Raw genomic sequence first — 20,560 nt, 5'->3', positions numbered from 1 at the left:
CAAAACTTTAAAGTTTTGTTTAAGTTTCAAAATTTTGTTTCAAAAAATTTTCAAAAGTACTGTTGAACAGCTGCTCAAAGTTTTGTTTAAAGTTTCAAAATTCATCTTGGACTTTCAGTCAGTAATTCAACTGCTAATAATTTAATTCTAAGAAAACCTACATGCATACGAGAATGTTCGTTGCATCATGTAACTGCCAAATACAAAACACAACCTTAAGGTAGAGCAGTTTACATTGTTACGATTTCTTACAGACAGTAAGGTAAACCTCCCTGATGGATACTATGCAGCTGTGAAAAGTTAGACTTGAGAGCACTGGCTTGCATCTTTTTTTATTGCCAGCCACATTCGACACAGTCCTGCATGTGTGATTGTGTTCGTGTATATATTGTATTACTTTATAAACTGCTTGTGTGTGTTTATATGTGTAACTAAAATAACACCTCAGAAACAGTACATTCCCTTATTATGTGTGATGCACTTTGATATATTCCAAGCTATTCTATCATATTTCATTTTTTTCATCATATTGGTAGCATCTATCTAAATTGATCTCCTTACCCACTAATGCAATGAATTTGGACAAAACATTATTTTAGAAAAAAACATATAATATGAATAATTGATTAAAATTTAATCACTGTAATATGTGTGTTACCCATAATAAGCCAATACTATGCACAGTATAATTTCAGTTTTGTAAAAAATTAAAACATTTTTGTAAAAACAATAGAATGACATATTAGTATGTAAAAAAACTGTGTTCAAGTAATGTTTATTTATTCTTTATATTTTTCTATGTTTTCCCCATTTTTTCTAATGGTTATACACTACTTTTATTTTAGGAAAACATTTTAAACTGAGGAAAGTATTTGGCTTTAATCGTTCTTTCTCAATCCAAACAGGAAGCTAGTAATAGATGTTTAAATGTAAATGTGTTCCTAAGCCCTCTCTTTTTAGTACATAACAGTAGAATTTTTTCAGTCCTCCACATTACATATAGCAGCTCGCAAACTAGATATAGAATCCTTTTCTTCTTCCTTCTTTCCCTCCTTCCTTCCTTCATTTCTTCCTTCTTCTCAACGATTTGAGCTTATCTTTAACTTTCTGGGAACTGACACTCTCCATAGTTTCGTTAAATTATTCACATGTTCAGTAAACCCAACTGCAAGTTTACCCAGGAGAACTGGTTTCATTTCAAGCAGGGAAGAGCTTTCTAAAATAAGGGTTAAACAGGCCCAGAATCTGTCAGTTAGTCAGTATTTAGGGTGGGACCAGTGTTCCCCATCTCTCAATCCACTATGTCTCTCCTCCCTTACGTCAAAAGTTAACCCAAGACATTTGAGTCTCATTACCTTAGTTTCTAGAAGCTTATTTTTAAAATTATGATTTCAGCCAAGGAACTCAACTCATGCAAAGAATCTAGTATGTACTGGGGGATTCTGTAATGTTAATGCTGTTTAACAACTGTTGATGGTTTCACAAAGCCAGTTGACTTGATGAGTTATACAAAATGGCTTGTAAATATGCTAGTTCTGATTCTCTGGGCAAGAGAGTCCGGAGAGGGACTCAGAGGGCTTTAGGGGGCAGTTAGAAGGCTCCAGCAAGGACTTGGATAAGAAAGTCATCTTTGAGAAGTGGGCAGAATCTGAACGGTTATCTACCACCATGGGTAGGTGACCCAAGCTGATAGAACAGCAGGTGCGAAGAACCATTTTGTGGGGCGACGATAGGCAGTTTGAAAGGCCGGGAAAGCCAGATTAGGAAGGATTTTGGAATCCGGTCAAAGGCAATGGTATTTGTAAGTGAAACGGCATTTTTCAACATGAGAGCAGAAGAACAGATAGTACCCTTAAGTGCAGTGTCTCGAATCGCCCACCTGTGTCTGGTACCACAGTGCCACATTATCGCCAAGCACTCAGCTCCTCACCACACGCAGTGGGGCTGGGCCTCCGCTCAGACAATGGGTCACATACACCAACACACACTCAGATAGCAAGACGTGCAGTTTCTTATTCTGGCTCCCTCACTCTGGAGCCTACAGGACATTCTAGAATGGACTTCTGAGTCTACAGCAACATAGAACAGAGACAAGGAGGCTTTGACAGGACACGTGCAAGTTGGAATTGCAAGAGAATGCAAGAGAGAAGAGGTTACAATTTTTTTTTTTAATCCAAAAGATGCTGATAATCCCCTCCTTTTCTCTTTAAGCTCTTTCATGGCTCTCTTCTATACATCCTACCCCTTCATTTCTTCTCAGTCTGTTTGGTGTCCTGTAGAGCAGGAAAGACTGCTGTGTGTTTTTACAACAGTAGTAAAACAAGTGGCTTAGTCACCCAAGCACGTGTGGCTTCTCTGCCTTCTCTCCCCCTTTCTGCAGGAAAGGACGGCAGAGAACGGCCTCCATCTCCCTAGTGCCCCAGGCTCTCAGACTGGCGCTGTGAGCCTGGCTGTCATGTCCATTTCTACCAACTCACAGTGCCTTATTGTCAACTTTCTGTCACTACTTTAGAACAAGAAACATTTTTAAAATCATGTAAAATTTTTAACTATTAGTTACCTTAGGTAGTTACCAAACACATAGGTTGCTTGCTCTGACTTTTTTTGGGGGGGGGGGGCGGGGAGGTGGATATTTTCCTGACGCTAACGGAATCTCTATGGGGCATTTAAGAGGTGAAGTTTTACTGTGAGGGACCAGAAAACTCTCCTTGTTCATATGACTTTATGTAACAACTATTGTAGATTAGGCAGGTGGTCCGTATTCACTTAGGTGCCAGCAAAACTCTGAGCTGTATTTCTGTCCTGAAATTGATTATGTGCTGCTTTTTTAGCTTTTTGCCCATGAGCTGGACAGTACAACATCTCATAGGATTTTGAATTTTCGTTCTATTTTGTTTTGTTCTGAGTTCCTGTCTTTGTCTTTCTCTATGGAGTGCTGTTCCCAGTGTAATCCTTTTTCTTTAGAATCTGACAAGAAAGGGTATAAATGACATAACACATATATAGGGATTTGGTTAAAAGTAAATATTATTCATACAGAATTCAGTTGTAAGCAGGTTTCCAGAATTAAGATTTTAGATCTTAGGGGCGCCTGGGTGGCGCAGTCGTTAAGCGTCTGCCTTCAGCTCAGGGCGTGATTCCAAGGTTCTGGGATCGAGCCCCACATCAGGCTCCTCCGCTGGGAGCCTGCTTCTTCCTCTCCCACTCCCCCTGCTTGTGTTCCCTCTCCCGCTGACTGTCTCTATCTCTGTCGAATAAATTAATAAAATCTTTAAAAAAAAAAAAAAAGATTTTAGAACTTAGCTGTAAAAATTTCTCAGATTCTTCAACTTAGAAAAATCATGAAAAGTTAGTTGGCAGGGGTTGATTCAGTACAGCCCCGAGGATCCACACTGAAAAGGAGTTTTATAAACAGCGGATGTCTAAATACATCCTTTCCTACCTGCAAGAAAAGACCAATGTTCTTTTTAATTTAAGATTTTCCAGTAGAGTGAGCAACTGTATTTCCTTGTGCACTAAAATAGTGCCTGTCTGGTTTTCCCAGAATTTTTCACAGGGTTTACAGATAGAGCCCAATGATCTAGATCTTCAAGTTCACGTGACTCGTTGGGCACCTGGGCTATTGACTTTGATCCCAGACTGGGGCGTGTAAACCTTTTTTTTTTTTTTTTTTTTTACTGTTAGTCATACCCAAATTTGCCTTTTAGTTTTCTCAATGCACATAACAAATATCCCTATTACGTATTTGGTAAGACCATAACACACAAAGTGTTCCACCGGGTGACTGTTTCCCATTTCTGTTCTGTTTTCCTATTATCACAAGTCCCCAAGTAGACTGTAAGCCTGTGCTTTTCTATGGATTTCTAAGAATGAGTATTTTTTAATTATCTCCTAGGACAACAGCTTGTCAAGCTAACCTTGTAACTCACCCCCTTTTTAATGAAACCCATACCAGGCCAAGTACTAATAGCTTCAAGGATGTTTCAAAAATCTGTAGAAAGAGAGCCATGTTAATATTTATTAGATTTACAAAGATGACAGTAATTTTCACAGTCCAAATAAAAAATGATTATATGAGTTTCAAATGACTTTCTATTTCAACGTGACTATTTCGTTCTTCTTCCCAGTAGTTTTTAACAAATCACACTAATCTGCAGTTTTAAAAGTAACAATTTTAAATTAGCATCTTCCCCCTCCTCTGCTATTTAAGCATTCACTCTTATGCCTCAACCAATATGGCATTTTTCCATCCCATATATGGCATTAGAAACAGTAAGCTCTTTTTAAAAATACATTATTCAGCCTCAGAATAAATATACATAAACTCACGTGCACACTTACATCAATAGCACAAGAAATGAATGCAGTCGTCCACGTGGCAATCGTGTGGTCTTCAAGTATAGAAAGATAGCTTTTAGATTCCAGCATTATCTGATCAGCCTATTGCCCAGGTTTAGGATGGAAAAGCAGTATAATTTTAGATTCCAATATATTAGCAACTTTATGCCCTTATAGAGTCCGAATAGACTTTGGGGTCAGTGTCCTAATGAGAAAGCATTTAACAAAAACAATAATAGTAATAATATAGTGAGATAATAGCCAACATAAACTTAGCACGTAAAATGTTCCAAGAATAGTTTTAAGCAATTTAGTTTCATTATTCTTCAGAAAAAAGTAGGTACTGTAATTATCCCCATTTTACGGATGAGAAGACAAGCACAGAAGGGGTGGCAGGAAGAAGCAAAACATATCGTTTATAAGGCCAACATACAACGTAAAGTAGGGTTTCTTGTTAGCGAACTGCTTTTTCTTTTCTTCTTTTCCTTCCATAAAGTGACTAAAGCATAGCCAGCGGGAAGGTATTCTCTACTATTAGTTGCTAGATGCTAAGTTTTGAAACTTTTTCCCCAATTAAAAGAAAATGGTGCTTGATTTTCCATTGCTGCTATCCCTGTCAGCCACAGGGCCCTTGTCAGTTACTGTGACGTGTGTAAAGAAAGCTTGATTTTAAAATTATTGATCATTTCTTAAACATATTGCCCTGTCCCCAAATATGGCCATGAGTGATCATTTCTCTCCCAACACCACACTGCCTGTCATCAAACTCTGATCCATATTAGGTAGTAAATCAAGACTACTGAATGAGTAGTTTATTACTAAAGGATTATATTTCTCATAAAAGCTTTTGACTTTACCTTATTATGTTATACTCTGAAAAAGACAAATTCCATTCAAATAAGTGAACCATCTTATTTTTATTACTAGAACATATAAAATGAGAGATAAGACAGAAACCACCAATTGACAATCTGCAACTCTGATCAGAAATTAAAAAATTTTTTTATCTCTCTAGGGTACTAGTATTAATAGGGGCAGTGTTGGCTTTCAAGATTTCAAAAAAGTAAATATGTACTCTAGGTATTAACACAATATATGGAATCAGGATATATGGGATTTTTATGGGGTTGGAGTTGGAGGAAATCTGGTGGAAAAGGATAGGAAGATGTCTGGTTAGAAGTAGGGGGCAAATAGACTTTTATCTGTAGATGTGTAATTGGCATCTTTTTCTCCATTACCGTATAAGATGGGGGACAGACTCAATCTTGAGTTTCTACCAATTACACCTTTAAAAATGAATTTTGTTTAATTAAATCATACCCTCTGCATATCTAGATATTTGTAAACATGACATTCATTCCAGCAATTCAACAAGAATGCATTCACATTGGTACTTTCAGAGCAGTTAACTAAGGTTTGTTTTAACATGTTTATAACCAGTTGCAAATCTAGGTGTTGCATCATTGCTAAGCCTTGATGAAACGTTTATGGACATGTTTTATTATTTGCTAATCTGTGCTGTGAACCCATCAGTCTGTTTGCAGTGGGGAGGTAGTGGGTTGAGGGGTGGGAGGGTGGAAAGAGGGGCAGGTCATTTTGTCTGATGTGTTGGTGGAGGGAGGAAGTTTGAACTAAGATGTATCTAAGGGGTTCCGTTTTGACCTGTGCACAAAAATCAGCTGCAGTAAAGAGATGCTACTCAGAGCAGGTTTTCAGTGATCATACTGTTGTTGTTTTTTTTTCTGTGTTTTATATTTTTTCTCAGGGGAAATCTCTCACGTCAAAGAGGTTAACAAGCCTCGTTCAGTCTTACTAAAAGGATCACCTTGTAGCATGGAAGCAGCCTGGAGTCATTGCATATACTTTGTAGCTCTTTGTTGTTACCTGGAGCAGAGGACATTAGACCAAGATGTTGCATGAGCAAAGGACCTGAATTGTTCTCTCTTTGTGTACACGAGGGCATCGCCATTCCCAGTGACTCTACCATCTCAATGCCTCCATTTCACAATGTTGTCTGCTTACTTTCTCCTGTACTAAGCTCGATCTGTGTCTTTTCCTTTTTAACAAGTTCAAGTGAAGTAAACCTTTTTTTTTCTTTCTCTTTCTCTTAAAGCTTCTGCTAAACACACAGTTCACTGAAAATTCACTCAGTCAAAAACTGGAAGAATTGTAACAGAAAAAACATATATTAATAAGTATACATATGGCTTCACATTTACTAAACAATAAATTAGCACAGAAAGTTTCATTTCACCAATGTGTTCACAGTCGGAAACAAGCTCATGTCTTTGTTGTCTGTACATTCTCGGTTAATGTTTCTTGCATTTATTTTTATACCATATTTAAATAAGAAACACCTTTTACTCCAATTGTATTAAAGTTGATCCCTTCTCTGTAAATTTGTGTATGTTTATATTGTTGTTTTATCTTTCATTAAAAGATGCAGAATCTCGTTGTTTTTGTAACTTTTGACTTCTGCGTGCTGACAAAATGGTGAGAAAGCATCCACAAATGAAATTTTAAGCTATCACCCCGAATGTTTATTTCAGGGCTTTAAGGCAGTTTAGACGGTACCATAGTCAGGAGCTGACAGAAAGTGTTTCCCTGGGGACTAACCCAGGACCAGGTAGATGCTTTTTCTCCCGTTCAAGACCAACACAAATTGGCCGTCGACATTTTTAGAGCTTTTTCCCAGGCCTTTCAACCTCATTCTGAATATGCATCTCTGTGTTTTGCTAATGGCTATTTCTATGAGAATTAGGTTTGAGTATGACTTCCCCACTCAGGAACTGGTATTTTTCCTTAAAGTATAATTCTAAAAATGCCTTCAATCAGCGACTTTTTAACACTTTGGTGGTTACTAATTCTTTTGAGAACACAGTGGTAATTAGTAATCTTTCATAAGTACCTGCCTCAGTAGTATGGGCTTTACATGCCCATAAAGTCCTCACATTTCATTCTCACAGCAGCCCTATAAGATCGTTTCTGCAATTTTGAGACCATTGAAGCAGAGGGAGGCCAGGGAAGCTGCTCTAAGTCACACAGCCGTGTAGTGAGCTGGTGAACAAGTTCAGGCAGTCTCCCTCCAGAGCCCCTACACCACACCAACCCACTCCACCACACAACTTCTTTTGGTAAAATGTAAATGAAAATCCCTATACACTCTGACATAGGAAGCATGTGCCGTAAATCTTAGGGCATTCACAGAATACCCTCTGAAACTCACCCATGGACCCTAGAAGAGAAACCTGACTCCCTTTAAGAGGTGGTCACAGTGGGGAGACAAGCTTACCTTGTTTCCTTTTGCATCCACACAGGCACTGCAGACTCTGGATATTTAAAAAAGAAAAAAGTAGTTATTGTAATTAATGTAATTCTTAATTACTGTTGGTAAAGTTAAATTCTGGAAGAAAGTACCAACATCTGTGAGAAGTTAGTTGTGAGTCTGTGAGCTAGTGTATAGAACTGTCACGAAATGGGAGAGACTTGATAGGAGAAATACGTACATGGACAATAATCAGAACACTGTATTTACTTTAAGATTTAGAAAAGGTTTAGCTATATGCCCTGTGACTTTTTAAAAGGAGAACATAAAGTACACACACATAAATCCGAACATATAGGTGTTCTCCCTTGGAAACACCGCACTCAGGACAGCCTGGGGCAGAGGCACGGACGCTAGATTGAAACACCATGTAGCAGAAACAGTATTTGAAAACATTATTTGAAAGAAAGCAATAACCGATTACTTGCACAAATAGGATTGGTTATTTTGGAGGCTACCTCTTTCAAATTGTCATTCCTTAGGTGCCCATCCTTACTGAAAATTTTAAATCACAAATGTATGCAGAAATCAAAGATGTAAGAATGGCAAGAGGTCAGAAAAGAGAAATATCCAAGCAAGTATCCCCAAGTCGGGAGCTCCTAGTAAACATGCGAGTCCGTTTGAGTTCAAGGATATAAAACCTTTAAACAGCCTAACGACTCCATTTAACAGGGTTTAGACAAGGCTCAGGATACGAAATAGCGTATTTTAGGAGAAGCATTTAGAAAAATGTTGGCTTTCTTGCAGTTCACTCAGATAAGCATGTGGCAACTGTCTCTACCCCACTCTGGCACAGAAGAAAAAGCTCTCAAGTTTCCAATGAATAAATGGTTTTTAAGAAGTCTTTTTCTACCTTAACACAACTTAAAAAGTTTCCCCCTGAAGAAGCAGCCCGGAGTTTCCACACTCAACTGCAAAACTATTTAATTCACCCTCTAAATTGCCTTGGCCTGATTCTTCCCTTTGCGATGTTTACAGCAGTGTTTTCTGGGGAGCTACAATGGGTTTTCCGATTGAATAACAGTAGCAGAAATATGGTCAGCAACTCTACCTCTGTCAGGTGCCAGGAAAATAAATGAGAGAAAAAACTGCTCCCTTTTCATCATGACACGTGTGTGAGTAGATGTTGCTGCTCGAGACTTGCACATGCCTCGTCCTGTTCTCCTGGCTGAGTGCTCGCTTCTCCTGAGGGATGTGTGATGGTTTCTGAGTAATTCTGGTCTATGTGGAAAGCAAGTCTTGGCTACCGGCATCGATTTAGTCCAGGTGCGTGCACGGACTGTCTCCACACATAGGATTTGTGGGTTCTTCATTACATACTTGAAAGAGCGTGTTGAAATAGCCAATGACTTTACTGTTGCCCATGACTGTCCCTTTGCATATTCTAACACCCTCTAAATCATCAACAGGAGGTAACCAGATCTACCCATCCATCCTCTAAGCCATCTTAAGAAAACAGAGATAGCAAAGAATTTGATGAATGTAAAGGATGGAGAGAGATCTAAGTCGTGTATCATACAAATGTATCCCACATATTTTCTTGCGTACGACCATGTTTTTGTATCTTTTTATTCAGAATTTTATACTCCAAATTAACCTTTAAAAAGATGCCAAATGATATATCAAACATAAGACATCATTATTTAAGAATCAGTTTAAGTCAGAAACTGTTGTATATGCCCTTGAATACCTGGAAAAGTTTCCTTACAGCTGAAATGTAATGCGTTTACAACTTCATCTTTACAAAGGTCGTTACTTGCTGGGTAGACATGAGTACTCCATAATTAATAAACTGATTAATAAATCTTTGTCTTTATTAAGTTATGAGACCTCAATCATTTCAACTTGTTCAGAAATCAAATAAATTGGGAGTGTGTTTGTTATCTTTTTAAAGGTTAATAATATCTAACTTCAGTACTGGTTGGAGGAACAAGACAATGCATCTAAATTACCAAGCACAGAATGAGGTACATAATTAGAAGTCAAAAAATAATATTTACCTTAATCTCTTCCCTCTTTTTCTCCAAAAGGTTGTTTTTCTAAAAAGATAAAAGACATGTTCAAACACCCCTCTTAGCTCAAGTGGAATGATTTGGTTTGAAGTTCAGAAGGCCAAAGCCAAGTGGTGAATCCGTATACCAGAGACCAGGGCAAAGACCTGGAGAGCATCAGGTGTGATGGTGGGTTTGTAACCAACCCTATGGAGTCAATAAAGCATTGGTACCAAAAGGGTGACCAAAAAGTGAAACTTAGCTAAGTTAAGGAGACTGCATCCTGAACAAGTGAATTCTGGAAACCGCATCTCTGGAAAATAGGAATAGGGTTTGTTAGAGAGCATCTGGGACCTCACCTGAATGTATGATGGAAACTTGTAGGAACAAAGCCAATGTGAGCTAGAGGTGGAGGGGAGGCCAGATGGCAGTGATAATGTAGCAGGGGTAAAATCATCACTCTTTCTCAATGCAAGATAACAGTTGTCTGGCCCCAAAGTATAAGGAGAGGAACTTCTTCCCCACACACTAGATTTCCAGAGTCCTCGCGGACCAACCAGGGAAGTGGGTATTAAGTATAAGCAAACTGAATGATTTGTCGTGGGAGGTCTTAGAGACTCTGCAGCCTCTTGCTTCCATGACAAGTCCAGGCTGTGTGATAGTCCCAGTCAAGTGAAAACTGACCATTTAGCAGGTGATGTTGTATTACACAGCCTATAGAAAGCTTGGCTTACAAGATGGAAAGCGGATCTGGAAGAGTTTCCCATAGGCTGCCGGAATTTAACGGACTCGGTGGGGTGACACCGCATTAAGGTCCACAAGTCCGTTCCGCAGACCAGTTATTCTCGCTATATGCCCTGGCGCTTCCTGGGGGGGAGCAGACATATAACGGAACCAACTATCTGATGACAGCTACTGCAACTTGCAGGGCTCAGTGTCTCTCCTCTTTCCCTAATTTCTCCCTGCTTTTGGCCTTCCCAAACTTCTTCAAGGCTTCAAGCACAAAAGCCCCTCTTTGTGCCTCTTTTTCATAGCAAACCTTAATGGCTTTAGCACAAGATTGGAAAGAGTCTTAGCTTCCTCTAGGCTAAGATCTAATAGTTATGAAGGTAAACACATTCTAAAACCTTCACTCCAAATGGAAATGAGTTTTAAATTTTCAAAATAAAAAAAACAAATAGCTGCTAATGAAAGTGAAAAAGGGAACCATTTCCTAAAATACCCAAAGGGAATATTTGGTATTGTCAGAGACTGAAGTCACTTGGCACTGGAGAGCTAGGCAGAGAGCCAAGCAGAAAGTACAGGGACAGTGGCCAGGACGTCTCCCACACTCATGGCTACAGACCCACACTGTGCCATGAACAGAGCTTTGCACGCTTCCCGAGGTTACTAGAGAGCTAAGCCATTTTCAATGGCCATGGTGCCCGTATCTTCCTGCATACACAAAGGGTAGTGTTATGTCACCAGCATGTGCAGGGCAGGAAAGGTCTCATGCATGCAAGAGCATTCCCTGGAGCATAAAATGCACCCCGGCCTGGAGCTAGGAAACAGACTACGATTTTCCATGAAAGCAAATATGGGAGAAACGTGTGAAATGTGTGCTTACAAACAAAAAAGGATAAGCATTGTGAATGACACAGCAAATGGAAGAATTAACACCAGAGGAAATAGACAAGATCTCTCTGAAGAGTGCCTCAAGCAGTATTTTTAAATGTTTACAGCAATAAAGTAAGTAAACGTGAGAAAAGAGGAGGCAGGATTATTTTTATAAATATACACCAAGAGTTTCATAGTGAAGATTTAGACTATTAATGAAAGAGAACAGAAAAAAATACCACGGAAGTTGCCAGGAAGCAAAGTAATATAAGTCCGATTGACATTATATTTATTTTTGGAAATGTGGAATGTCAGAAGTCAGGTCTGATTTTAAAATTCTATATTCAACTTGACTTGTGAGAAACATGGTGGAGTAAGAGTGTTGCGGAAAAATAAGAAACGGGCCGGCGAGAGACCAAGTGACACTCGGAGAAGTAGAACTCGGATTTATTTTACGCCGGTGGACCCAAGGGAGCTCGTGCTCCAAATTCTGGGCCCCGGGCAACGGGAGTGCAGGCAGTCAGGCTCCAAGAGCTCTGCTGACTGCTGGTAGGTGGGTTGAAACTGGGGGAGTGGGGGCTGCTTCAGGCGGGAACAGTAGCACAGGGAGCCTGTGGCGGGAAGCCCTTTTGCAGAGGCAGAAACGGCTGATATCTCTTGCTCCCAGTAGGGCTTCTGGTTATCTCTAGCTTATTGTTAGTAACTTTCCATCTTCTAGGGCCTCCTGGCCTGGGCCTGCTCTGGTCAATTTTCCTCTTCAGGAGGACCCTACACTCACCTCCTTCCAGGAATACAACAAAGTAACACTGACGTCATTGTAAATAACTGAGAAACTGACCTGAACACAAGCCGAACAGACTCTCTACAGCTAAACATAGAGAAGAAGCCACATCAAAGAGGGTAGGAAGGGCGGAGATGTGGCGAGGAGCTAATGAACCTGCAGGACTTTCTTGGGGGAGGAGATATGCCAGTGGAGCGGAGAAGGGAAAGGAGACCCTCACACCAGCCACTCCAGGCAGGGAAGATCCCCATAACATTTGGCTTTGAAAACCAGAGGGGCATGATTTCATGAGTTCTTACAATCACCAGGCTTTAACCCCTTGAACTTAAAAATAAACAGGCTCAAGAGTAGGAGAGCCAGGAGGGTGAAAGAAAACTGAGTCCCTGCACTTGAAGAGACAGCACAACGAACAGCTCCGAGAAGGAAAAAAGCCTGGGGCATACGGGAGGGAGTTTCTTTACTAATCTTAGAGCTTGTGATAGAGGAGCAGGGACTTTTGGGAGACTTCTACAGGAACAAAAGAGCTGGTGGATGCCATCCCCCCCAACCCCCAGCCTAAACACATGAACACCCGTGGGAACAAAGTGTCAATTCACTACCTAACTTGCAAACACTACTGCCCCACCCTCCCATTCTCCTGCAGACACGCCCCCTCCAGTCGGGCCTCAGCTCCAGGTCCCCTCCCACAGCAGACCTGCACAAAGTTTGCTAACACCAGGTACCCTACCCCTGCATCCTCCCCCAGACCTACCTCCAATATGCACTTGACCAGAGCCCATTCAAACCAGTGCCACAAGCCCGCCATGTGCAAGCAGCCCCAACAGGGACCAGGACCTCTCCAAAGTGATCTGCCCCTGGAAGAGGGGTAGATAACCACATACACCAACCCAACTCTGGCTGCAGGGCCCACCCAACAAAGAAAGCTTCTCGGGGGAAAACACAGGGAGCCTGCCCTGCTCTGTTCAGGGCTACAGCATCTCTGGCAGATACCCGGTCTGACTCAGGCCCACGGAGGCCCCAGACTGGTCCACTACAACCCAGGGACCAAACCCTGCCCACAACAGGCAAAGGACCTATTGCAGATGACCGGACGAAGGCAAAAGCAGCTCAGCCACGGTGGCAGGGCCCATGCAACACACACAGGAGACACCCCTGAAGGGCCAGGCTCTGGTACACGAGGAATATTGCTGCAGGGCGCTATAGGGCCTCTTCCCTATAAGGCCACTACTGTCAAGAGCAGATGCAATGGACTTTCCCAACACAGAGAAAAAGAGACAGAGAGTCAGACAAAAGGAGGAAAAAGAAGACAAAATCACAGCAATCTCCATCACAAAATGGAGATACGTAAAGAATTTAAAGTAATGATCATAAATTGACTTATCAGACTTGAGAATAGAGGACATCAGTGAGACCCTTAACACAGAGATAGAAAACATGAAAGAAAGAAAGAAAGAAAGAAAGAAAGAAAGAATCAGAGATGAAGAACTCAATAAATCAAATTAAAAATATACTCGATGGAATAAATAGTAGACCAGAGGAAACAGAAAAATTGGACCAATGACCTAGAAGACAGAGTAATGGAAAACAATCAAGCTGAAGAGGAGAGAGGAAAAAATATAATAAAAAATGAAATAGACTTAGGGAACTTAGCAACAGCCCAAAGTGTAATAACAGTCATGCTATAAGGATCCCAGAAGAAAGAGAAAAGGGGTCAGAAAATTTATTCGAAGAAATAATCGTTAAAAACTTCCCAAATTTGGGAAAGAAAACAGAAGTCCATATCTATGCGACAAAGAGAGCCCCCAACAATATCAAACCAAGAGGGTCTACACCAGGCCCATAGTAATTAAAATGGCAAAAAGTAGTGATAAAGAATTTTAAAGCAGCATGAAAAAAGAGAACAGTTATATAGAAGGTAAACTTTATAAGGCTACAAATTGATTTCCCAGCAGAAACTTTGAGGGCCAGAAGGGAGAGATAGGATATAGTCAAAGTGCTAAAAGAAAAAAAAAAAAAAAAAACTGCAGCTAAGAGAACTCTATCTAGCAAGGTTATCATTCAGAATAGAAGGAGAGATAAAGAGCTTCCCAGAGAAAACAAGTTATCAATAACCAGGGACACGTGGAGTGGACAGGAAAGACCATAAGCAGGAGCAAGAAAAGTAAGAAGTGCAAAAGCAGGAAAATTAAGTATATCAATAAAAATCAGTCAAGGGATTCACAAAATAAAATGAGGCAAAGTATGACAATATACCAAACCATGCAGGGGAGAGGAGCAAAGAATGGGTTCAAACTTAAGTGACCATCAACTTAATATAGACTGCTATATGCATAAGATGTTATATACAAACCTAATAGTAACCAAGACTCAAGAACCAGTAATAGATATGCCAAAAATAAAAAGAAAGGGATCCAAGTGTATCACTAAAGAAAGCCAGCAAACCAGGGGAGAAGAGAGCAAGAGGAGAAAGGAACAAAGACAAGCATAAAACAAGTAACAAAATTTCAATATGTATGTATCAATCAATAATTACTTTGAAAGTAATAGGACTAAATGCTCTAATCAAAAGACATAGGGTTACTGACTTAATTAAAAAACAAGACACATCTATATGTATACAAGAGACTCATTTTAGACCTAAAGACCTCCCAGATTAAAAGTGAGGGATTAAAGAACCATTTATTATGCAAATGGATGCCAAAAGAAAGCCAGAGTACCAATGCTTACATCGGACAAAATAGATTTTAAAACAAAGAATATAACAAGAGATTTTTTAAAATAGTATATAATCATAAAGAGTAAAATCCAACAGGAATATCTATCACCACCATGAAGAAGGCTGAGGCTCACTTGAAGGGTGGGGCCAAGAAGGTTATCGTCATTATCACCCCTTCTGCTGATGCCCCCATGTTTGTGATGGGCATGAACCATGAGAGGCATGACAACTCCCTCAAGATTGTCAGCAATGCCTCCTGCATCAACAACCTCTTGAGCCCTCTGGCCAAGTTCATCCATAACAACTTTGGCATCATGGAAGGATTCATGACCATAGTCCATGCCATCACTGCCACCCAGAAGACAGTGGATAGCCCCTCTCAGAAACTGTGGTGTGCTGGCCAAGGGGCTGCCCAGAACAACATCTCATCCTTTCTTCTTTTGCTGTTGCCAAGGCTGTAGGCAAGGTCATCCCTGAGCTAAATGGAAACTCACTGGCATGGCCTTCAGTGTTTCTACCCACGAAGTGTCAGTTGTGGATCTGACCTGCCACCTGGAGAAAGCTGCCAAATACAATGACATCAAGAAAGTGGTGAAGCAGGCATCAAAGGGCTCCTGGAAAGGCATCCTGGGCTACACTGAGGACCACGTTGTCTCCTGTAACTTTCACAGTGACACCTACTCTTCCACCTTTGATGCTGGGGCTGACATTGCTCTCAATGACAATTTTGTCAAGCTCATTTCCCGGCATAACAGTGAATTTGGCCTCAGCAACTGGGTGGTGGAACTTATGATCCATATGGCCTCCAAGAAGTAAGAGCCCCCTGGAGCACCAGCCCCAGCAAGAGCAAGAAGAAGAGAGAGAGGCCCTCAGCTTTTGGGGAGTTCATACACCAACTCATCTCCCAACACACAGAATCTCCTGACCACAGTTCCCATCCCAGACACCCTGAAGAAGAGTAGCGACTTGGGGGGGCCCTACCTTGTCATGTAGCGTCAATACAGTATACTGTACCCCCAAAAAAGAAATGAAAGATGAAATAACTGACACCACAGAAATACAAAGAATTATAAGGAAATATTAAGAAAAATGATATGCCAACAAATTGGATAACCTAGAAGAAGTAGACAAATTCCTAGAAATATATAACCCACCAAAACTGAAGCAGGAAAAAAAATAGAAAACTTGAACAGACTGATTACCAACAATGAAATTGAATCAGTACACAAAAACTCCCAGCAAACAAACGTCCAGGGCAAGATGGCATCACAGGTGAATTCTACCAAACATTTAAAGAAGAGTTAATACCTATTCTTCTCAAACTATTCCAAAATATAGAAAAGGAAAAAAAAAAAACTTTCAAATACATTCTCCAAGGCCATCATTACCTTGATACTAAAACCAAATAAAGACACCACAAAGAAAGAAATACAGTCCCTTATCGCTAATGAACATAGATGCAAAAATACTCAACAAAATATTAGCAAACCCAATCTAACAACATATTTAAAAAATTATTTGCCATGATCAAGTAGGATTTGTTGTTGGGATCCAAAGATACTTTAATATTAGCAAATCAATCAATGTCATATATCACATCAACCAAAGAAAGGATAAAACCATATGATCATTTTAATAGATGCAAAAAAAGCATTTGACAAAATGCAACAGTCATTCATGATGAAAACATTCAACAAAGTGAATTTAGAGGGAATATATCTCAACATAATAAAAGCCATATATATGAAAAACCCACAGTGAACATCATCCTCAATGGGGAAAACCTGAGACCTTTTCCCCTAAGGTCAGGAATAAGAGAAGGAAATACACTCTCACCACTTTTACTCAACATAGCACTAGAACTTCTAGCCACAGAAATCAGACAACAAAAAAAGAGGTATAAGGAATTCAAATTGGTAAGGAAGAAGTAAAATTTTCAGTATTTGCATATGGCATGATACTCTATATAGAAAACCCAAAAGACTCCACCAAAAAACTGCAAAAATTGATAAATAAATTTAGTCAGGTTGCAGGATAGATAATCAATATATAGAAATCTGTTGCATTTCTATACGCTAATAATGAAGTAGTGGAAAGAGAGTGTAAGAAAACAATCCCATTTATAAATGTACCAAAAACAAGAAGATACCTAGGAATAAACCTAACCAAAGAGGTGAACAACCTGTACTCTGAAAACTGTTAAAACACTGATGAAAGTAATTGAAGATGACACAAAGAAATGGAAAGACATTCCATGCTCATGGATCCAAAGAACAAATATTGTTGGGGCGCCTGGGTGGCACAGCGGTTAAGCGTCTGCCTTCGGCTCAGGGCGTGATCCTGCCGTTATGGGATCGAGCCCCACATCAGGCTCCTCCTCTATGAGCCTGCTTCTCCCTCTCCCACTCCCCCTGCTTGTGTTCCCTCTCTCGCTGGCTGTCTATCTCTCTGTCAAATAAATAAATAAAATCTTTAAAAAAAAAAAAAAAAAAACAAAGAACAAATATTATTAAAATCCCTATATTACCTAAAGGAATCTACACATTTAATGCAATCCCTGTCAGAATACCAGAGTATTTTTCACAGAACTAGAACACATAATCCTAAATTTTTTATGGAACCACAAAGACCCCAAATAGCCAAAGCAATCTTGAAAAAGAAGAACAAAACAGGAGGAATCATAATCCTGGACTTGAAGTTATATTACAAAGCTGTAGTAATCAAAATAGTATGGTACTGGCACAAGAGTAGACATATAGGTCAATAGAACAGAAGAGAGGACCCAGAAACAAACCCATGATTATATGGTCAATTAATCTTCCACGAAAGAGGCAAGAATATGCAATAGGAAAAAGAAAGTCTCTTAAACAAACGGTATTGGGAAAACTGGACAGCTACATGCAAAAAGAATGAAACTATACCCCTTGCGTACACCATACACAAAAATGAATTCAAAATGGTTTAAAGACCTAAATGTGAGACACGAAACCATAAAAATCCTAGAAGAAAGGTCAGGCACTAACCTCTCTGCTTTTGACCATAATAACATTTTCAAATATGTCTCCTCGAGGAAGGGAAACAAAAGCAACATAAACTATTGGAACTACATCAAAATAAAAACTTCTGCACAGCAAAGGATACAATCAGCAAAACTAAAAGGCAACCTACAGAATGGGAAAAGATATTTGCAAATGACATATCTAATAAAGGGTTAGTATCCAAAATATATAAAGAACTTACACAATACCAAAAAAAAAAAAGTCCAATTAAAAAATGAGCAAAAGACATGAAGATTTTCTCCAAAGACATCCAGATGGTCAACAGACATATGAAAAGATGTTCAACATCACTCATCATCAGGGAAATGCAAATCAAAACCACAATGAGCTATCACCTCACACCTGTCAAAATAGCTAAAATAAAAAAACACAAGAAACAACAAGTATTGACAAGGATGTGGAGAAAAGGGAACACTCATGCACAGTTAGTGGGAATGCAAACTGATACAGCTGCTGTGGAAAACAGTATGGAGTTTCCTCAAAAGTTAATAGAACTACCCTATAATCCCATATTTCTACTACTATTTACCCAAAGAACACAAATACACTATTTACCCAAAGAACACGAACACAAAGAACACAAAAGATATATACACCCCTACGTTTATTGCAGTATTTACAATAGCCAGATTGTGGAAGCAGCCTAAGTGCCCATCAATGGACGAATGGATAGAGAGGATATGTTATATACGATGGAATATTAGTCAGCCATCAAAAAGAATGAAATATTGTCATTTGTAACAACATGGATGGAGCTGGTGAGTAAAATGCTAAGTGAAATCAGTCGAAGAAAGGCAAATGCCGTAAGATTTCACTCATATGTGGAATTTAAGGAACAAAACAAATGAATGAAGAAGAAAGAGAGACAAAAAAACAGACTCGACTATAGAGAACAAACCGATTGTTTCCGTAAGGGAGGTGGGCAGGCTAGAGGGTGATATAGGTGATGGGGATTAAAGAGTACACCTATGATGAGTGTGAGTATTTGACAGAACCAGCAAAGAATGGACTCTATCATAAAGACAAAAAAAGAAGTCTAAGTAATATATTGGATAGAAGAATGAATGATAAGTAAACAAATTAGTAAAAAAAAATTAGTACACTAAATGCGTATGTTCTATAAACAATAAACACAAAACTGAATATGTTTCGTTACAAGCTCGGAGGCAAACTTAGAAGATGACCGTGGGAGAGAGCAGGGGGAAATAAAGTAGTTCAACTTTTATTTGTGCAGATGATTGATGTATACGTTAGCTTTCTATGTAGCTAGAAAATGCACTTTAAATTTTTATTAACTATATTTATGCAATATACAATATAAATATAGACATGAAAGCATAACATCTTATACATATAAGAGGGAAACAAACAGAAAACTAGACGTACAAATTGGAAATAAGAATGGAGAAGGGAAACAAAGATCGTATTAAATAGCAAACACGGAGGGGGGCTATGGAGGGTCCTAAGTTTACCTTCCCCATGAACACAGCTAGATAATTATCAAATCATCCTAAATGCCCCAGAAATCAACCTGAAGACCGACAGAACAAACTCCACAACTAAAACTGGAAAAGAAACTTCACTGAAGAAGACAGGAAGTGCAGAGGTGTGGTTTAGGGGAGAAATGGATTGGCTGCTGTGGAGGAGAGGAAGTCCTGGCTGTGGAGGAGGGCAAGAGAGAGGCGAGCACACAGGGGAATGCACAAGAACTCATTTTGTGAGTTCTTGCAAACAGGGAGGCTTAAAGCCGGAAGGTTTAAGTCTCACAGGCTGGGCTCCAGGAGAGCCTGGAGGCATTGGGGCTGCTCTTGGAAAGAGACAAGCACGCAACCTGGGGACATATGGTCTGGAAACAGCAATTTCAAGAGCATCCGGGGCACACCATGGGGAGAATATTTGCTCTTCTTGGAGCGTGTCCCAGAAAGTAGCATTCAGGGAGGCACCCTTCTGGGAACAAAGTACTTGGCCAGTGCCATTTCCCTCCCCCCCCCCCCAGCATAAGCATGGGACCACCTGTGGGAACTAGTACTCCCCAACACTGGCTGCCTAACTCGCTCACACCAAGCCCCACACTGCTACACTCTGATGGGACTGCCTTTTTCAGTAAAGATGGCCTCAGTGCCACCACAGATGGCCCCCTCCCCAGGAAGGCCGGCAGAAACCCCTCCCGATCAGAGAGTTCTGCAAGACTTCACTTCTAGTAGAAGTAGTACCAGGTCTCATTGAACAAGCAGACCAGAGCACACCTAGTTAAAACTTGCCACACTCTGGCCAAGGTCCAAACACTGCCCGCAGTAGACAAGGAGAGCCTCTCCAGGCTACTGGCCTGAAGGAGACAGCAGCCAAAACACAACAGCAGAGTCGCTGCACACAACAGAGACACTCCCTGAAGCAGCAGGTCCCAGACACTATATGACCTCTTCTTCATAAAGCCATTACACTCTCAGGAGCAGGACACATAGCTGGCTTTTCTAACACAGAGAAAAACGCAGAGACTTGGGCAAAATGCCAAAACAGAGGAATTCATCCCAAATGAAAGAACAAAATAAAGCCATGGCCAGAGATCTAAGCCAAACAGATACAAGTAACATGCCTGATGCAGAATTTAAAGCAACAATCATAACAATACTCAGCGGGCTCAAAAAAAGAATGAAAGACATCAAGGAAACCCTTATCATAGAGATAAAAGAGTTATAAAGGAAACAGTCAGAAATGAAGAATGCAATAACTGAGATTGGAAACAGGCTTGAGGCA

At 40.0% G+C, this 20,560-nt stretch overlaps 1 protein-coding gene and 1 pseudogene across 3 annotated transcripts in view; both read left to right on the top strand.

Moving 5' to 3' along the window:
- The window catches only part of RGS7 (regulator of G protein signaling 7), a 580,289-nt gene extending 573,498 nt beyond the window's left edge, over nucleotides 1-6,791 (top strand). For all 3 annotated transcript variants that reach the window (XM_057315141.1, XM_057315142.1, XM_057315143.1), the window contains one exon: nucleotides 6,104-6,791. In XM_057315141.1, the coding sequence (XP_057171124.1) occupies nucleotides 6,104-6,154 (51 nt within the window). In that variant the 3' untranslated portion in view covers nucleotides 6,155-6,791. The remainder of the gene's footprint in view (nucleotides 1-6,103) is intronic.
- Nucleotides 6,792-8,886: 2,095 nt separating this feature from the next.
- Nucleotides 8,887-15,563, top strand: LOC113246840 (glyceraldehyde-3-phosphate dehydrogenase-like; annotated as a pseudogene).
- Nucleotides 15,564-20,560: the final 4,997 nt, after the last annotated feature.

This window comes from Ursus arctos, unplaced genomic scaffold (genome assembly GCF_023065955.2).
Source record: "Ursus arctos isolate Adak ecotype North America unplaced genomic scaffold, UrsArc2.0 scaffold_2, whole genome shotgun sequence".
Classification (NCBI taxonomy): Eukaryota; Metazoa; Chordata; class Mammalia; order Carnivora; family Ursidae; genus Ursus; species Ursus arctos.
The sequence above is the reverse complement of the archived record's forward strand: the minus strand, read 5'-3'. Positions and strand labels throughout refer to the sequence as shown.